Source organism: Embiotoca jacksoni, unplaced genomic scaffold, assembly GCF_022577435.1.
Source record: "Embiotoca jacksoni isolate LCO1_2020_lvr unplaced genomic scaffold, fEmbJac1.0.p SCAF_27, whole genome shotgun sequence".
NCBI classification, from domain to species: domain Eukaryota; kingdom Metazoa; phylum Chordata; class Actinopteri; family Embiotocidae; genus Embiotoca; species Embiotoca jacksoni.
The window spans coordinates 1,754,271-1,773,560 of NW_027185378.1; the positions used below are offsets into that span (position 1 = coordinate 1,754,271).

The window sequence follows — 19,290 nt, forward strand, 5'->3', positions numbered from 1 at the left end:
AACACACGCTCCAACATGAGTGGAAATGTTTTTTTTATTATTATTATTATTATTACTGATTAAAGCCAGACAGAGAGAGACAGAGTACCTGCTGGGTCGCCCTTCACAATCAAACCACTCTCAGTATTAACACAGTTTACACGCAGCGGTACCGAAAAAACAAAACAAAAACAAAAAAACACCAAATCTGAAACAGTCCGAGCAGAAAATGTGTGCAAACTTTGGAGAGCAGGGGAAGAGAGGGTGCGTTTTAAAAGGAGCAGGAGACGCAGATGATGCTACAAATGACTGGATAGGTGACTTTAAAATCACCTCCGAGTCATCAAAACATGTGCTTTGAGTCACCGAACAAAAAGACACTCTGGACACAAAACTCCTCAAAACACACATTCATCACTAAAGTCCTGCTTCTTGAATTACCTCCCACGTGGGCAGTAAACAGACACGTCTTGTATCAATATTGCCATTAAAAGTCACAGATCCGTCACTCCTCTCACGTCACTCACATCACTTCCAGTTCTGATTGTGTGATTAGGTGATAAATAATCCACTTTTTAAAGTGCAGTAGTTTTGTGATCTGTCGTTCGTGCGAGACCAGTTTGAAAGAGGAAATGACACGATATTATTCATTATAAATAAAAAAAATAAAAAATACAGAAGTCATGAGCAATGAAAGGCACTCCGGCCTTACTCGGTTATGATATGACGGGAAAATTCTGGTGGCTAATGTTGGCAAACAGTTTGATTCAATAAATCAGCCTTTTATTTTCACGAATTAATCATTTAGTCTGAAAAATGGGAAGAAGAATTCCTCTAAAACCAGAGTTACGTCTCGAGCTTGTTTGTTTTGTTTGAGCGACAGTCCAAAATAAAAAGATATTCAAATTACCGTCACGTATACCTTTATTTATTTGTTATTTATGGGTTAGCTAGTCTTTCTGGGGTCGACATCACGCAGAAAAAAAAAAGAAAAAAAAAAGGCTTGAACTTGTAAAGTTGATCTTTTTCTGCATGAAAAATGACTGAAATGATTCATCAATTATCAACTAATCACAGCAGCTCTACAATTATATAATTAAAGTCTGAGGAGAGACGTTCTGTGATTATTCTGTAAGAGTCTGGTCCTAATCATGTTCGGACAGTAAACGTGAGCCGGAGGAGGTTTAAATAAAACAGAAAAAACGTGCACGCGCCAACAGAACAGTCATGACTTCAGTGGAGTACAATCTTCAGTCACAGAAGGCATTTAGCAGAACTCCCGCAGAGTCTTTATGGCATATTCAGAAGTGTTTGAGGCCGACAGTGTTACAGGAGAGGTGGAGGTGGAGGTGGAGGTTGGGGAGGGTGGAAGCGAAATAAAAAAAAGATGACCGTGCCGGTCCTCCTGCTGAGAACGAACGTCTGTTGTCACGGCGACCCGTGTCCTGCCCCGACGGGAAGCGGAGGATCCCCTTCTAGCGTTACGGTGACACATGCTTCTTTTTTTTTTTTCCCAAATGTCAGCGTCTCTCTCTCTCCCCTCGTGTCGAGCGACCCCGGACATTCCTCCTGCTTCTTCATGCACAGAGAGGAGAGGGGAGAAAAAAAAAAGGCGTCGAGCCGCTCCGCGTCGACGGAGGTTGAGCTCGGGTCTCTGAGCGCCCCGCGAGGGAGCTTTGGACACGAAACTCCGCCGACCCGCGGCCGCATTCGTAGTTCAAAAGACGTCCGAGCGGCGGGGTCGGCGGGCGGGGAGAGGGGAGTGGGGGGGCGTCACTGCTCGGTGGGACAGGCGTTGCGGTCTTTGCAGCAGAAGTAATGCACCACCACGCCGTTGGGATACCTGGCGAACGCACTGGAACGCACACAACAGACACAACGGGAGGATTATTATCAGCTGGAAAACAAACACGCACAAAAACAAGTGTCGGGTTAATATGAGAAGCAGCTCGGGGGGTGAAAAATGTGGGTCAAATCAATACAACTGCATTGAGGAGATTGAAAAAAATAAGACACCCACTCTGTCAAGATTTAACATTCACAGTCAGGAGGAGAAAGAATAAGATTTAAGATACAATTTCAGAGACAAAATGGAAGATAATTATATAAAAGTAAAGTTAATATTTTCATACCGATTATAAATTGTGTAAAAACGTTAAAAAAAAAAAGAAAAAAGAAAAGAACGAGAGGCATTTTCACAGCTGAAAGTCCGACATATCAACGTCTCTGTAACATCTTTATATAAACTGGTTTGCTGCGTCTGACCGACTGACTGAATGCAGGCACAGATTTATTTCATTGCCATTATATTATCATTATTATGCCGTTAGGACCGGCTCTTATTTTCCTCTCCGAAGATAAGTTGATGCATCTTTATGTTTTTAAAGCCGAGTTTTGATTTCTTTTTTTTTTTATTGGACCAAATCACAGTTAAAAACTCTCCTTCTCTCCATGTTGTGTCGCAGCGCCTCGTTTTTTGCTTTCTTTCCTGTTGTTTAATGAGCGATGACTCCGCTTCCTGTAATCGTTCCGACGGTCCGAACCAACCAGGAAGCGTTCTCGCGCTGCAACCGAACCGAACCGAGCCGCGGCTCGGCTCCGACCGAGACCGCCGCGGCCCGAGGCGACTTTCACGCTCGTCATTTTGGCTCAGACCAAACGACGTTGGCGGGAGCGCATCTTAAAAGGCGGCGTCACCTGTTTCCGATCTTCTTCTTGCAGACTCTGCAGGTCTTTTCCTCCGTGATGACACATTTAACCTGCTGGTGGAAGATTCGCTCCTCCTGCACCTGGACACGGACGACAGGAGCGGAAACAGCGGGTCAGCGGGGCGCCGCCAAAAGCTTCGTCTTTTAAGCTTCAGGAATACGTCTCACCGACAACTCACTTCTTATTTCATCTCGTACTGGACGCTTAATCGAAATTTCTAATCTGTATCAAAGCGTCACTGTCCAGGACTCACCCGGAGGAACTCGGCCTGCAGCAGACTCTTCAGCACCTGGTTGCAGCGTTTCCTCTGAGCCTTCTCCTCCAGCACGCTCTCCAGGAAGACCCGGATCTCCCGGATCTGAGTGTTTGCCGGGAGCAGATTAATGGCCTGGAAAAGAAAGGAAAGAAAAAAACAAACAAACAAAAAAACAAACACCGGCTCGTTAAAACACCGTTGACCAGACGTTAACAGTTCAAAATATACTGCAGGAAACTCCGTGGATTGGATTGAGAAAATGTAATAAAAGCATAATCCGTTTAAAAATGAGCATCTTCTCCAGCGGCTGCGGAGGGAGCATCAATAAAAAAAGACTTGTAACAGACGCATCGTCGGCATTAATACAATTACAGTCATGATGAAATTACGCTCTCTTGGAAAAAGCTCATTTCTTGTCCCTCTTGTCTCTTGAACATCTTCAGAACTGAATCAGAAATCAGAATAACTCGACACAATCGAGGCCCGGTCGTCCTGCTGTCCTTCATTTAAGTCAATTGAATTAGCGCACATCGCCTTGTTTAAACTCAGACAGCACAGACTGAGTGTTTCCTGCTGAAAAATAAACTTAGGAACAGAGCTGGCAGCAGACAGTAATAACAGCTCGTGTGTTTCCTAACGGGGAGATAATTCACAACAAGTCCCAGCTGTGGGCGTTCGTGTTTAATATCGTAAATAGTGTGTATTATAATTAGATTGGCGATGTCTTTACTACACCAGAAAAACCGAAGCACGTCCACGAAGCTTTTCGGCGTATATTGGCTTCAGAAGGAGCCGGACAGGAGAGCAGCTTCATGTTGTTTTTTTTTCTCCAATTTGAAAACGGCAGCAAACAAAACAATCTCACCTCAAAAGTCCACTCGGCAGCTGACCTGGATTAAAATGTCTTCTTTTTACAAACACTTTCTTTTGTTTTTCTTTTTGTAAAATACTGCTCCCGAGATTAAGAACGAACTTTAAATCTTTACTTTTAAAGCCACCTTGCAGGAGAAATCCTGAAGATGGGGGTTCGTTTGAAAGGAAGCGGTTTGTAAAATGTGCCGTCTCAGCACATCATCTGAAGGGAGATTCTCCACTGAGGGAAGTCGGGATGTGCATCATGTGACCGGTTGAAGGTCAGAAAGAAAGAAAAAATCCGCCTCTTCGCGGAAAAATAAAGCATGGCTATTTTTTTTCCCCGTATAGTAGTTAGTAGTTAGTGAAAGCAACCGACGACAGAAGCTACGGTCCGGAAAATAACGTGTGAATTAATCGCACGAAAAGAATGAACAGTCTGATGAGGGCTTGTAGAGACACGCTCCTCTCAGGATATCTTCTTTACCGGACTGTGCGAAACTTTGACAAACAAAATAGGTCACGAGCCGGTTTTTATTCAATTAACTCTTTGCTGTTCGGGTGCTGAATGAGACGAAAGAAAAAAAAAAGAAAAAAGAAAAAGGAGTTTCATCGAACGGCGCTCACGCTGCGTTCAGACGCCTCTCGAGGGAGACGAGAGCGGAAATCTTTTTCTGGTTTTCTGTCACGCAGCGAAGCGGCTTGATTACCCCCCCGACAGCGTGAAACTGTCTCATGTCGCTCTAAAAACAAAACAAACACGAACTAAATCAAATCCTTAAAGAAGATGCGTTCTGTTCTTTTTTTTTTTTTTTTTTTCCCACGCGGTCTTTAATCATGCTTTCTAATCTCGTTTTTTTTTTTTTTAATCCAGTCTAAAACAAGACGCCTCTGCCCGGCACTGAATTGGAAAGTAATTCTTCCTCCAACTGCTTTACTCAGTTGGAGGATTTGCGAGTTCCTTGACCGATCTGCCTCGCGTATTCAAATGGAACGAGAACTTTGGGTGAATTTGACCGGGCTGAGCTTTGTGCCGCTGGTTCTTTACCTTGGTGGTGTTGAGCTTGCTGTGGTGCAGCTCCAGGACCTGCAGGGCTGCCTGGAGGTTGGCCTGAGGCTCCGACAGCTCCATCTTGATGGGCCCCAGGCAGTGGACGTCAGGAGGAGACAGGTACATCCGAAGCAGAGACAGATAAACCTGCGGAGCGGGAACGCAGGTGTTGACACCGCGATTAGTCCAGATTTTTTATATCAGAATCTCTTATTTCATCTGAAATAAAACAGGAGAAACTTTCACAACAAAAGCAAAGGGAAAAGCAGAAAATATTACGTTGGACAATAATTACAAGCAATTAACAATACGGTGTCAAAAGGATTCGTGAATTACAACAGCAAGAAAGAAGCATGATCATATTTGCCGTGATACAATAGAAAGAATATTAGATATAATAAATTAGAAAAGAGATTAAACATTAGAAGGAACCTGTTTACACACAAAAATTGTGTGATATTTGAAGAAATAATGTAAAATATTTAACCTTAAGATGGGAGAGCAGCACAAAACATGTTGCTTCCCTGGAAAACATCCACCAACGAGCACCATTAAAGTCCACTAATCAACACATAATATCTCATTTGTTTCATGCAGACAAACCCTGAAGTGCGAAAGCCTCTTAAACACGTTTATGTTGAACATTTTATCACTTTAGCGTTTGCATGAATGAAATGTAACGTGAACGGAGCCAGGCTAGCAGTTTCCCCCCGTTTTCAGTGTGTATGCTAAGCTACGCTAACCAGCCGCTGGCTATAATATGATATAAACTTCTTCCCGAAAATGTCAAACTTCTCCTTTCTAATCGGCTTATAGTAAAGTTTACACAGCAAACAGGGATCCTCTTTCTTTGTGACCTTCACAGGAACACCATTAATTAATTTTCAGCGCTGTAGAGTTGGTTTTGGTTCGTCACAGCACTTTATATAAAAAAAACAAAAAACAATAGACAACTTCAGCTGTCACTTTTGTGGTTTGGAGGAAAGTACAGAACTGGAGAAAATGTTTGTAAATCTGGCAACGTGCCAGCACCATGAATTATCCATTATATTTGTGTCGCGCTTTCTGCAAACACAAAGACACTTAGCAGAAGGCAACAGAGCGGACAAACTGATCATAAAAGAATAAACGCAACAGAACTGTAATAAAATCCAGGAGGACACAACAAAGTTGACTAAATTCAAGTGGACAATAAAAAAAAAAAAAAAAACCAAACAAACCCGATTTTACACTGAAGACTACTCACATCTTTGTTTCCCTCCACTGAACTGTTGTAGTGACGGTGACAATATCTGCAAACAAAACACACAGATAATCATGAGCAGATACTAAAAGGGGAAACTTCTGCTCAACTCCACAATGTGTTCTTGATCAATCCGGCCAACTGTAATCATGAAGTCACAGATTTCAATTGTGTTCCGTGGAATTTATTTTTTGCAGAAGAAATTTAAAAATAAATAAATAAATAAAATCGTGCAATTAAATGTGCTTTGAGTGCAGAAGCGAACTTCACGGCTCTGCGTTAACGAGTCAGAAGATAATTAGTGGAACCGGCTGGCTGGCGTGTGCAAAACATCGGCGTTAATTTCAAACACGGTTATGCAGGATCGGACTCACTCCTCAGCCATGCGGGTGTCTTTCAGGATGTGCACGTAGATGAAGAGCGCCTGCTCGTGTTTTCCCATGCGACCCAGCAGCAGCGCCCGCTCCTCCAGCAGCCCTTTGAGATGGAAAACACAGTTACATCCCACTGCCTGAATCTATAGAAACTCTAGCAAAACTTTCCTCTGGATCCGAGAACATATGCCGCGTGAGGCGACGGGAAATGCGGGGGAGGAGCGGCGTCCCCCCCCCCCCCCGAAGCACCCGTTCAATAAATCCCGATAAGAAAATCCATCATTTCGGTTTCTAATGTGTTAAAAGACAATTTCCTTCCCCGCCTACGGAGTAAACGCTACGCACACGCGCGCGCGCACACACACACACACACACACACACACACACACACACACACACACACACACACACACACACACACTCTTATTCTTCTAAACGGATCAGAAACTAAACCCACATCCCGGTTTGTGTTTGTTCAGGAAGCGATGCCTTGTTTGTCCGGCGTCCACGCGGTTCGTCATCTACGTGTGAAGTCAGTTCGTACCGTCGAAGGGGAAGTCGCTGATCAGTCTGGCCGGTTCGTAGCTGCTCGAAATATCCAGGAAGGACAGCAGCTTGTTCCTGAACTCTCCCAGATCTCCTTTCTCCATCCCAGCAGCGACGGCGGGAACTCCTGCGGGAACAGAGACGTGTTGAATACAGCATACGGCAGGTTAAAAAAAAAAAAAAAACGTTGTTCTAGGTATTAATTAGTCTGAACATTCAAAAGTTTACTGCTTACTCTTATTTTTCTATGGAAACAAATGAAAATTTTAGACGTATTAAACAGCAGGCGAGCAAAAACAGGCAATTTAAAAACATTTGGAGGAGAATTTATTCCGGTTTTTTGATGAATTATTAATAAATGAATACAGAAAATAATCTGCATATTAATCCATAATGAAATAACTGTTGCAGACTTAATTTTATCAGTGTTTCCCAAGCGACAAATTTGAACCTTTAAGGCTTCAGTCGTTTTTAATTTTGTGACTAAATAATTCAATTTAGCTCCTCGACATGCTTCCTTTGCTTTAATTCGTGCCAAATTGAAACTATAATTAACCGTGTGACGTTTTGTTGTTTTTGAGAATCTCATTAATGTCTGAGACACAATATCTTAATATCAATAACACTGCAACATTCTTCATAACCTGCCTAAGGTCACATTTATCCGTTTTAGTAGTCGTTTCTATTGTTGTCGGCCAAACATTTCGATGCATGTTGCCTGGAAGAGCAGTAAGGAGACAGATGGACTCGATAATAAATCCTGACACAAGTTTTATCTGCAAAGAAATGAGAGACGACTCTCGAAACAAAGAGGCAAAGTGAATCCATATGCATGAAAGTGGTATCATAAATTAAAAAAATAATTCTCATTTTGGCATCGAGTTGATTTTTTTTTTTTTTTGAAACGATGGAGGGGATCCTGCTCTTCCATTTAAATCATTTGCCTCCGTTTTATGTCGACATCGCTAAATTTTAGGAGTTAGACATCTTTTTATTCGGGAGGAAAATGAAAAAAATAAAGCCCATTATTTCTTGTGGAAATGCCTAAAAACTTATTTTCATACTTTTTAAAGTGGTAAAAAAAAAGCTGTAAAACTTCTAACGACTTCGAGTTCCCCGACACACCGGGGGACGTTTCTCCCGCTCGTACCTTCGGGCAGCGAGTTGAGGTACTGTTTCATGAGGCCCTGGACCCTCCCAAGGTAGAGCTGAATCAGCACGTTGTGAAACTCGGGGCCCTTATCGTCCCACACGTAGATGATGTGCTCCAGATAAGGGATGGCGAGCTCCTCAAAGCCCTCCTTCAGGAACTGCAGCACCTTGTCTCGGGGCAACGTCTCCACCTCGGTCAGGTCTTCAGTGAAGATCTGGACGGGAAGAAAAGGAGGCTTTTTTTTTTTTTTTACCGGCCGACCTCGGGGGACGTAAAACAGAGTCAGACTGCACTTCTCTGATCAGAGAGCCGACTGTCATCGTGAATATCTGGAGCATCTAAGAATCAAACGTGAACACGTGAAACGTCCACGCTCACCTTCAGGCCGTCTTCAGGACAGATCTTCAGCACCCAGGGAGAGAACTCAAAGATGATGCCCAGATTCTCCACTCCTGTGTCAGAGGTAGACAAGATTAACTTCAAGCATAAAAAAACCACAATAAAAGATCATAATCAGCTATTAAAAAAAAAAATAAAAAAATAAAAAATAAAAAAAAAAATCACAAAACTTCCTTCAAAGTGACCCATGCAGCACCGTCTCTCTGGTTTGTACAGCTTTGGCCATTTTTGTCTTTGTTTATACTCTCTCTCTCTCTCTCTCTCTCTCTCCCCCCCCCTGAAATCTTTTTGATATTTCATATTTTAGTTTTTCTTTGTCTGTGAAGTGTATCGAGACAATGCTACACTCAAAATAAATAATAATCAAATAAAGACAATATGATCATAATCAATATGATCAATCTGATCATGCAATCTCACTATTTTCCTCCCACAGAACTTTATATATGCTGCCTCTAATAAATTCTCATTTTTGTAAAATAAAAATGGAAAAACTCCAGTGCCGTCGCATTGCATGACAACTTTATATGGACACATGTAGAAAATGTACGTATCAGCGTACAAGAAAAGAGTTTTGTTGTTGTCCGTGACATGGTGACAACTTGAAAATTATCACAAAAAAAAATAAAAATAAAAAGACCTTTTTATTGTTATCGTTTCATTATCAAATTAAACCGCTGAAAGCATCCAAGCAGGTTTTGGTATTTGTGATCATTTAGTGGCGAAAAGCTGATGCTTGAATGAAAATGAATCACAACATGATTGTTTTAAAACCAAACGAAAACCTTCAACCAGTAATTATCTCATCATTACACCGATGTTGGAAACAATTTGGTTTAATAAAAACAGACACGGATGAGCAAAAACTTCATATTGAGTCAGTGCCAGGAATACTGCAGACTATCACATCTGACAGAATTTAATCATTACGTTTCATCCGCAATCAATCAGCGTGACGGCTTTCTCAGAGTCTTTCCCAAAAAAAAAAAAAAAATTGAATAAAAAAAAAAAAAAAAAAATCTGTTCAGCAGATTTAACATGAGCAGCAGAGGCGAGAGGTCTGACAGCGTGGAGTTAGAAATGGACCGGAGCCGAAGCTCACCGAGTCTCTGGAGGTACTGCACCGTTCGCTCGTGGCCCTTCAGGGGAGAGTTGGCCTTGGTGGACTGGTCCAGCAGCACCTGCAGAGCTGTGAGGACGAGGAGGGACACACACACACACACACACACACACACACACAAATGTGAGATTAGTCAAGTAGCTCGGTGTCATCTGCGTTACATAATCCCTCCGTCAGCAGCGAGCGGACGGAGCGTGTGTGTGGTGTTAATTGGCGGCCGGGAAGCAGCTGGTTTCAGTTGGCAGCCGCGGAGAGAGAGAGCCATGACATCACGATGCACGAAACTGCAGCAGGCTAATTCAAACCAGCCGCGCTCGCAGCGAGAGCGGCCCAGAATCTGCTGCAGAACAGCGCCAGGAACCCCCCAAAAAAAACAACAAGGTTTCGACAGCTCAGATTTACGAGAACGAGGAGTGGACCACATGCAGGAAACCTCCTCGGAGATAGACTGTCTGAACCACCCGGAACCTGAACAAGGCCTGCACGATGGGAGGACAATCTAACATCAATACTACAGTACTATGACGACTTGTAAATAAATATTATAAATAAAACTATTCTTCTTGTTTCTTGCGCGAATAATCGGCTACGAGCACATAAACCGCTGCCAAATAAAGTCAATGAGGAGATCCCTGACGAAGGTTTGGCATGAAGTGATCTGACATTTAAACACTGAACCCCTCAACATCCAATTTCAAAAGAGAGACTGGGAACAGATGTTGGGTTGTGTTTGGTTGTTATGCTGGGAGCGCACTCGCTGATAAATAATGATGGTTACGTTCCCCTCCTGAAAACATTCATCTTGGAGGAAGCTTCAAGGGAAATCAGTTCTTACTTTGTTTACGAGATGTATACAAAGGGTGTTTAACATTAATTAAACATATTAAACAAGTACATGGACTTCTTGTAAGAAAGAACGCTACATTTGTGCAGACTTTTCTCACAGATGGACTCGGACCAGCTGAAGGTGAACCGGCGGGCGAAACAGTTTTTCAACTCCGATTTAGCGCCACAAGAAACGTTCACGATATGATGAGCATTTTTGGGGGGGGGTTTTGTTGCATGCAGGCCGACCCCCTTTACCTTTCTGGTGCAGGCCCTTCTTTTCATAGAGAATGATGAGCTCGCTGCACTTTTGAGCTTTCTTCAGGACGCACTCGCTCTCCTCGATGTGGCAGTGGTTGTTCTCCAGACGAAGGAGCGGCGACACCAGGGCCACGTTGGTCTGCGCGAGGTGACGACACCAGAACATTATTCATTACATTTATACAGTTGACAAATCGCGACACAAAATGCTCTTTCAGCGCACTCAACGCGTGTGCTTATTAACTAAATAATGCGGCAATTTAAATCTACTTTGAGAGTTCCTTCCGCGGTGAAGTTCACTTCGGCTGCTCACATCTGCGGTCTCGCTCCTCCCTCCAACACAAGTGAACAGTTCTTGACGCACAGGACCGCCCGGCTCATTATGTTGCGTTGTTGAACCGGGTTTCTACTTTACTGAAACAACTAAGTGCCGCAAACTCGAGTCAAGCTCGCGTTGCTTCTAACTGCCAACGACCTGTTAAAATGTTCGCAGGATGTTCCCGCTGCATGCGGAAGTTTTTTTTTTTTTTTTTTTTTTTTAATGTGTGTGAGCAGCGGTCTCGATACGTTTGCGATTTCTATATGCACAGAAGAAAAATAAATAAAAACAAACAAACAAACAATAATATTCATGACTTGCATGCAAGTAGCACTTCAGCAGGGTGGTGTCGATGATCTGCAGGAGTTTTTTGCGGCTCTTGATGGTGGGCGTTCCCTCCATGAGAGGAGACGTTGTGGACGGGTCGGAGTCGTTCAGCTGTTTCACAAGGTGGCTGCGTTTCTGTCAGGACGGCGAAGAAAGACGGACAATGTTAACGTTCCTCTTTCTCGTGTCGTTTCTATTGTTTATTTTTCTCCTTTCCCCTGTACAGTAAGGACACGGACACACACACACACACACACACACACACACACACCTGGGTGAGGTAATCGATGAGAGCGAGATGAGCCTTCTCCAGCTCCGCCCCCGACAGCGTGGGCAGCGGGTTGGGGTAGTGCAGCTGCTTGCGGTAGCCTGAAGGCAGCAGGTCCGGGTACAGACCGATCACGTGTGTGGGATCTGCCGAGGACGGTTGAGAGGGGTGGGGTGAGGGTATTATTATAATCTTTACAAGAGTTTACAATACAAACAAAAACGGCATCGATTCGAAAGCTCATTGCGGGCAAGGAAACAAGGTGACATCATCACAGAAGACACAATAAGCAGCAGATGTCGAGGCGGAATAAACATTCGCCATTACATCATTCAAGATGTACGGGCTTATCGCCGAGTCGGACAGATGTCGGCGCGAGCGGGGAGAAAAATCGGGAGAGGAGTCGTACCTGTGCCAAGTTTGGCAAACACCTGCATGGAGTCATCGAATCTCTTCTGGCAGAACAGATTGAAGGCGAAGAGATTCTGGATGTGATGTATCTGCTGCTTCTTATCGCCGTCTGAATCATCCTTCATCTTCTGGCGGAAAGAGGAAAAAGTCATCACGCTACGGCTAAGCCTCTTTAATTTGTTTCTCAGAATGTAAGTACAAAGTTTGTCCTAATCAAAGATGAGTGGTTTTAATGTTCCGTCCCGGGAGCTGAAGCGCAAATCGAATCCTCGGGAAGTTCAACGAGACGGTTTAAAAGTGAGGCGAGCGGTCGCGCTGCTCACCGCCAGCTGAAGAGCCAGCTCGAACTGCTTGTCCTGGAGGAGCTGCCGAATCTGGCTGGCGATGGAGACGGGAACCAGGCGCCACACGAAATGGTTGCTGGCGACGTACACGATATTTGGCCTGCGAAAGATCAGATCAGAGGAGGAGAAAAAAAAAAAACGAGATTAGGGAGAAGAGGGTTGGAACAGAAGTGGTTTCTCTTCCGAAAGGATGGACCGACATCATCAGCGGCGTTGTCGTCATGAGAGACGGAGAGAAATGATGAAAGCGACAGATGATGCAGGATGTTCTTCAACGGATGTTAAAAGGCACACGTTCATTATCAAAGCTGCCGGCGGGGCCGCAAATATCCACTGAAGACTGATTTTTGTTTAACCTCAAAAAGGCCGAAATGAAGGCGTTTTCCTCGGTGTCCAATTTTTATGCGAAAGTTATATAATTTCATTCTTATTACAACTTAACAAAACAGTCTTCTCACAAGAAACACTTCTTCATTTAACAGCGTATCATTCTGATAAACACAACAAAATCAAGAAATGTTTCTTATTATACAATGTTTTCGCTATAATGTAAAACGATGCAGCACTTTTTGTGTGTATTTAACCTCTTCAGCGATGCGTACACCAGTCATTGCTCTGTTCCTCTTTGCCCGCCTTCTTGACCACATTTAAAAAAAAATGTCAACTCATTCAATTACAGCTAAAATAGATAAATAAATACCAAGAGAATTTGATGGAAGAAACACACATTTCCAAAATCCCTCAAGACGCTGCAATCTTTGCGCAACTTCCTGAATGAAATGGGGGGCGGGGGGGAATCTTGACAGAGGTGCAAAAGGTCAAACTTTTCCGTAAAACTGATAAAAAAAAAAAAAAAAAAAAAATATGAGACGGATGAACGTCGACTGCGGAGATAAGAAGAGTTGGCGGCCTCACCCGGCTGACGAGATGAAGCGCGGCCTCTGCAGCTCCACGCTCTGCACCAGCAGCCTCGGCTCGAAGGTCCGGATCTCCACGTACCGCGGCAGGACGGCGATGATGTAGGGAGGCTGGTGCTCTGAGAAGGTCGGAAGAGATACGGTACGGAGGGCCGTTAAAAGTGGGTCCAACAGTATCACACATCTCCTGCGAATAATCATCCTCACACACAGGTACCGTGAAATTAATATCAAAGGGGAAAAAAAAAAAAAAATCGAAATTAAAGGTTATGAATAAATAATTCTGCGATATATATATATATATACATGCTGTATCTGAAAGGACCCATTTACTGCGCTGCTCCATGTCAGCTGACACCTGCAACCAGCGGTCCTGATGTGGCTTTTTGCAGCGTGAAAACAGTGTTTTAACATGTCTGATGCTGCGCGTCGCAAGATGTTTAATTGTTTTTTTGTCTGTGTTTAATCAGACGTTTACACCGACTTTTATCCTATTTTTCACCTTTCGGAGTTTTGGATGTTTGCTGTGACTGAGGTTTGAAGTTCTCGGGGGAGGGAGGGAGAGAGGGAGGGAGGATTTAAAAGGCAGGAAATCCAGCGATCTAGTCTGGCCTTCGGTTGGATACGGGACAGACGATGCCTACTTAAAGTTAGGTATATTCTCCACTGACCAGCTCCCGTCCTCTGCCAATGCATGTCAGAGCCACGACGTTGACTGTATCAAATTGAGGAAATTGCAGACTGTATGAAGGCCCAGCTCGGAGGCTTCATTTCCCCTTCATACTGTTCCTTTCTGCATCGAGATTGAGCACAGAGGCCCAGAGCCTTTGAAACGACTCGTCTGCATCGCTTCTGTCACAAAGCTCCTCAGTCAAACAGACCTGCGGTGTCTTAGCCACGGAATAAAAACGCTCATCAGAAAGGTCTTCGGACATGTGGAAAACAACGATGCGGCTCAGACGGAGAGGAAAGAAAGACTTTGAAGGAAGGAAAGATTCGGTAAAAGAGAAAAGACAGCTGACAGACAGACGGCAGTATTTAGGCCGAAAGCTTCATCAGGCGTTCGGTTCATATCCAGTTAAGTGTTATGTGAACAAACCTGCCCAGTTGGCGTGACAACAAGAGAACAAGCTGCGTTGTTGCTCACAGTCCACATACCAGACGACTAAATTAAACCACAGATAGACAATCTGAAAACTTCAGACGGATTAAAAAAAAAGAAAAGAGGACAAGAACTCAAACTTCAAACATCTAAAAGTTGATCAGTCTCAAGATTCTTGTGCTGAAGAAATTCCTCTTAAACAAACTATGTTTTAAAATTTATGTGCAAAACAAAAACCTGCACATAAACTAGTAAAAGTAAAGTTTATGCCAACTGTCTTCACAGCAGTTTGTCTTTCCTCTTCATATGCCACATTGCTGAAAACCGGTTTCCTCTTGTAGTGTCTGTTTGGTCCGATGAGGTTTTTGTATTTTGCCAACATAGGGTGGTGATTATCGTGGGTGAGCTTGTTAACGTTAAGTGGTCAAATTTAGAGAAAACAACATCCTCGGCGAAGCCAATAGAAGCTCGAGAAACTCCAAGTTTCAGTTACTGAAATATAACCTAGATGGCTTTGTTTAGTTTCGGTAAAGCTGTTTTTTTTTTTTTTTTTTTGAGGTGGTTATAAACGGTGAAACAAAAGCTGGCGCACATGTTGTTCCTCTCAGGGTGAAACTAACTGCCAGGGGTGACACATTTTGGCTAAACACCTCCTGTGCCATGTGGAAGACGGACACACATGGCGAGCCGAGGGAGGGTGTTCTGGCTCGTGTTGCTCGGTATCTGCGTGTCCCTTTGACCTTGCTGTCAGTTCCTATTCATATAACTGCTCGCAAAGACATCAAAAAGTCAGAAGTTGGAAACAGCTTGAATCGGGCTTGAAGCAGTGTGTGTGTGTGTGTGTGTGTTCTTTTGTAACTTTTTCTGTTCACAAGCTGATTGCAGAAAATAGACAAAAAGTGAAAAATAACAGAGCCGAAGCAGAGAAAAGTGGTTTTCGTACCCATGGCGATGGGGATATCTGTCCAGTTCAGGGCGCACTTCTGGGTGCAAACGCCCTCCTCGTTGAGCACCACGGTGAGGTCGTCCTGCCCGACAGCCACCTTCCCGTCAGCCAGCGGGGCGACCAGAGGCTCCAACTGTTTCCCGGTGGGGAATAGCTCCTTGATGGAGCCGCGGCCGTCCATCTAGCAGACAGGAGGGACGGCGCGAGTCAACATTAATAGCTGATAAATGTGGTAAAAATATCAGGAGGAAGCGCAGAGCCCAAATTAGACACAAAACTCAAGGACAAACCAAACAGACAGGAGCCTCGTTACGCAACCGTCTGCCTCGAAAAATGTGCTGAACAATCAGAAGGCAACCTGCGCAAATGTTTGTTCTCCTTCGAAGGAGCAAAGCACAAAGGATTCGAGCGGGTTCATGCACAAGTCACGACAGCTCGACAGGGTTGGAGAAGATGGAGCGCTGCGCTGCATTTTTAGCAGGTTTCTACAAAGCCATGACAGCTCAGAACAAACAACGTGAATTATGCAGCGGCGTTGGTTTCCGCGGTTTCTATGGATGTTTCGATGCATCCCTGAAAACAGCCGTTCTCTTCGGATCCCACTACAAACCTCTGCAACTCTACGATGGAGGAGTTTTTCACCCTCAAAAGTCATAAGCAGCTGCATATAAATAAAAGATAAGAAGTAAAAAAAAAAAAAAAAAAAAAAAAAAAAAAGTGAAGCACTGTGCTGCAACACGTACCCGGATGAGGTAATAGTCTCGTTTGAAGCCGACACATATGGAGTTTTCGCACCAGGCCATAGACTTCGGAATATCTGGTGCACCAAAGTCGCCCTTGACAGACCGAAAAGAAAACATTAAGGCGTCTAAATGTGTCGGCAGATTGGAAAATATTTCTAAAACTTGAATCACAGCGCGGTGAGTCAACTGTAATTTCTACCTGCAGCTCGTGGAACTCCCTGTCCTTCCAGTAATACAGCTGGAGTTTCTTCTTCACAGCGACACACATCCTCAGCCTTTCTTCCCCAGCGCTGGTTTGCTGAACACAAAAAAAACCCCAGACAAAATATACAATTTGTGACTTTATATTTGGGAAAATATAAGGGCAGCACAGACATGTGGAAACAAAAAAGAAAAACTCTGTTATGACTGTATTTTTTTTCTTGGATCCGTATCCAAGGAAAAAAATGAAACTGTAACATAAAAAAGGAAGAATTTAATACAGCTTGTGTTCTTTTTGCATTCTTTCTTTTTGTCCGATGGTGAAGTTGAAGTCTAATTTAAAAAGCGTTTCTGTGATGATGGGAAGCAGAAGCATGTTGGATCTGCAACTGTCTGAAGAAGGGCGGTTAAACCTACATGTTGGAGCGTAAACGCTTTTTAGGTCTCCAGCACTGAAAGTATATAAAAGTGGACGTCGCTTCCGGGTATGAAAAGTGAGGGCGAAGTTTTCAATACTGTGAATTACCACTCATTAAGCTTTAATTCTCTATTTTTTTTCTCATTGTACTGAAATGTGGTGGAAAAACATTGCTTGGATTGTAGGAGAAAATCATTTAAAAGGCTCTGGGGAGAAATCAGTAATTATGCGAGCTGTAAATTGGTCTGGTCGTAAAAAGCTCCAGATTAAGATGTTCGTTTTCCTGCCCTTTAATTCAACTACTCCACTCGCACCGTTTTGCTCCCTTCTAGTGAGAACAGTTTAGGTGGTCCCGCCAAAAGTTTATTTTATTATTGTGGTCTATGACAAGAATGCTTTAAAGGCTGCAGGGGATTTTTTTTTTTAGTTGCAAAACCACAAGTGAACCACTGGAACAGTTGGCAGCAAGCCTGAATGTCTGCACTGTATGCAGCTCTCTTCATACATCCATGGCTGACATTGTGATCAAAATCCTGGGCTGCAACCACAAGGGGACGGTAACCGACCTGCAGGTCACATGCAAAAAGCGTGGCTCCTTTGGCTTTGGACACCACGGTGATCTGCTGGAAGGTCAAAAGGTCATGGACGTGGATGTTGTTCTCTGCAGGAAAGAATGAAAGAGATTTCAGAATATTTGTCCTGATAATGAAGATACGTTAGGTGCTGTACGTGTATTCACAAGGCATGATCTCTTAACTCGAGGTCCCAAAAGCTTGTGAACTACTATCCTTAAAGTTGAACATGAACTTCTGGACTCGTATGAGATAAATTTGTTAGTGAGGGAAACTTACCCAGAAGACTGACGAGGATTTTGTACTGTGAGACGACGTACAGCTGAAGACAGAGAGAGAAACACAGTTAAAGGAGGATTGGTCCAAATAAATCCAAAATCAAACAAGGATTTGTGTGGAAATCAACTGTAAAAGACACTTAAGATGAGATTCACAGCAAGTAAGATGCAAACTTAAGAGTGAAGTGAGATGTTTACAATCCGAGTCTCATCCTTAAAAATTAAGCGCCAAAACAGGAAAAGCAGGTCTAATAATCTGGAGGCTTTTGAGTTGTGACTTCCCTTATCAAACTACAAATGCTTCTTCCCTTCAGGGTTACGTGTCCTGAGTCTCATCCTGCAAAAGATATCTACCTGCTGAATCTTCTTGGAGAAGTTCTTGTTGGATTTTTCCAGGGTCACCTCAAACCGGTTGGTGCCTAAAGGAAAAAGAAATGTGTTCATACAAACATTTATTTGGAAAAAAAAAAAAAGCGACAGTAAGTGGTGCAGACACACGAGGAATCAGTTTCCTTCATACCTGCATCCTTCTTTATCCGGTAGAGAAGAAGATGCCCTGGCTTTGTTCCAACGAGCAGCCAGTCCTCTGTGGGAAGAGACACTCAAAGAGTCAGAGGGTTCAGACATACTTTCAGTCTGAGCTGTGACCTGCTTGCAGGAAGATCATTCATGTCAGTGGGGACACAAGTGGGACACATGAGACTGCAGTTCAATAAACGCCCGAAGGGACCACTTCAATGTCAAAAGAGTGAGCTGTGGGATACTTTCCAGGTGTCAACAACTCACCCCAGGCCGCAAGGCAATCGATCTGAAGAGGAAGCTTCTCCAAAATAGGCACTGGCTCGTATGCGTCATGCATCTTGAAGCGATATAGCTGATTGAATTTCACACCGCTCAGCTGGATGAATCCCACACGGGGTGGACGCCTGTCGGACCGCAGCTGACTGACTGACCGCTGATGACTCGGTCAGGGAGGTACACCCTCATACGTCGCCATTAACCGACCGAGTAGTTCAGTGTATTGTCGCGCAATGCGGAAATCTAGTCAGGTCAACCCTGGTATCATCTGCTGCTGTAACTCTATACAGTTCGGCTGGTTAGCAAGCTATCTCTCCAACCAAAACAACAGCTGATCGTTAGCATGCTAGCTTGGGGGTTAGCAACCAACGGCTACTGCTCCGAAACATTGTTCCCTCTCGCTCCACGTCGACTGAAAACCGAGCAAAGACAGCCAGTTACTTTATGAAAAAAGGACTAACATAACGGTTGTTAACCCAACACGGCCGGTAATAAACACCGGACTGGCCTTAGCACTTAGTTTTCATTAGCCAGGTTAGCTTCTCGCCACTTCCTCTGTTGTGTTGACGACGGTTGCGCGAGGCGCTCGGGGTTTGACAGGCACGTGACAGAAGTCCGTGCACTCACGAGGAACGCATTAAAGGTGCAGTGACCAAAGATGCGATTACATTTGTAACCAGAGTTAAATGGTGATGTGCAAATATCGCGATATTTATTTCATCGCGCTAGAATCTACTGCTGTACAATGGTTAACACATTACAGAATTAATATTTTATGTGCACGATTTCTGGATCTAAAATGTGACGACAATAATTGTAAAATTAAAGAGGATACTGCCATCCTCTACTTTTAAATTCTTATGTAAAATGTCCTCAGT

At 43.7% G+C, this 19,290-nt stretch overlaps 1 protein-coding gene across 2 annotated transcripts; it reads right to left on the reverse strand.

The window, feature by feature from the left end:
• On the reverse strand, positions 1–19,084 carry vps39 (VPS39 subunit of HOPS complex). 2 transcript variants are annotated; one of them, XM_069160711.1, is made up of 24 exons: positions 18,401–19,084; positions 18,135–18,200; positions 17,969–18,033; positions 17,616–17,658; positions 17,331–17,425; positions 16,345–16,443; positions 16,146–16,238; positions 15,400–15,583; positions 13,353–13,473; positions 12,417–12,537; positions 12,092–12,221; positions 11,686–11,828; positions 11,409–11,549; positions 10,766–10,907; positions 9,665–9,751; positions 8,542–8,615; positions 8,161–8,377; positions 7,009–7,137; positions 6,465–6,567; positions 6,094–6,139; positions 4,845–4,994; positions 2,942–3,076; positions 2,677–2,768; positions 1–1,834 (listed from the first exon to the last, which is right to left on the reverse strand). In XM_069160711.1, exons 1-24 carry the CDS (start codon positions 18,471–18,473, stop codon positions 1,753–1,755), a joined length of 2,631 nt encoding a protein of 876 aa, XP_069016812.1. In that variant the 5' UTR covers positions 18,474–19,084; the 3' UTR covers positions 1–1,752. The 2 variants fall into 2 exon arrangements, with proteins under 2 accessions (XP_069016812.1, XP_069016814.1); XM_069160713.1 differs by having other exon boundaries at positions 12,092–12,218; positions 18,401–19,083.
• Positions 19,085–19,290: the final 206 nt, after the last annotated feature.

Excerpts from the sequence above, each read along its gene's own strand:
- vps39 (XM_069160711.1), bottom strand. The coding sequence starts at position 18,473 with ATGCATGACGCATACGAGCCAGTGCCTATTTTGGAGAAGCTTCCTCTT. Across the intron at positions 16,239-16,344 it reads GGGAGTTCCACGAGCTGCAG|GGCGACTTTGGTGCACCAGA; the intron begins GTAGAAATTACA and ends CGGTCTGTCAAG. Across the intron at positions 9,752-10,765 it reads GAAGGGCCTGCACCAGAAAG|CTCTGCAGGTGCTGCTGGAC; the intron begins GTAAAGGGGGTC and ends TCGTCCTCACAG.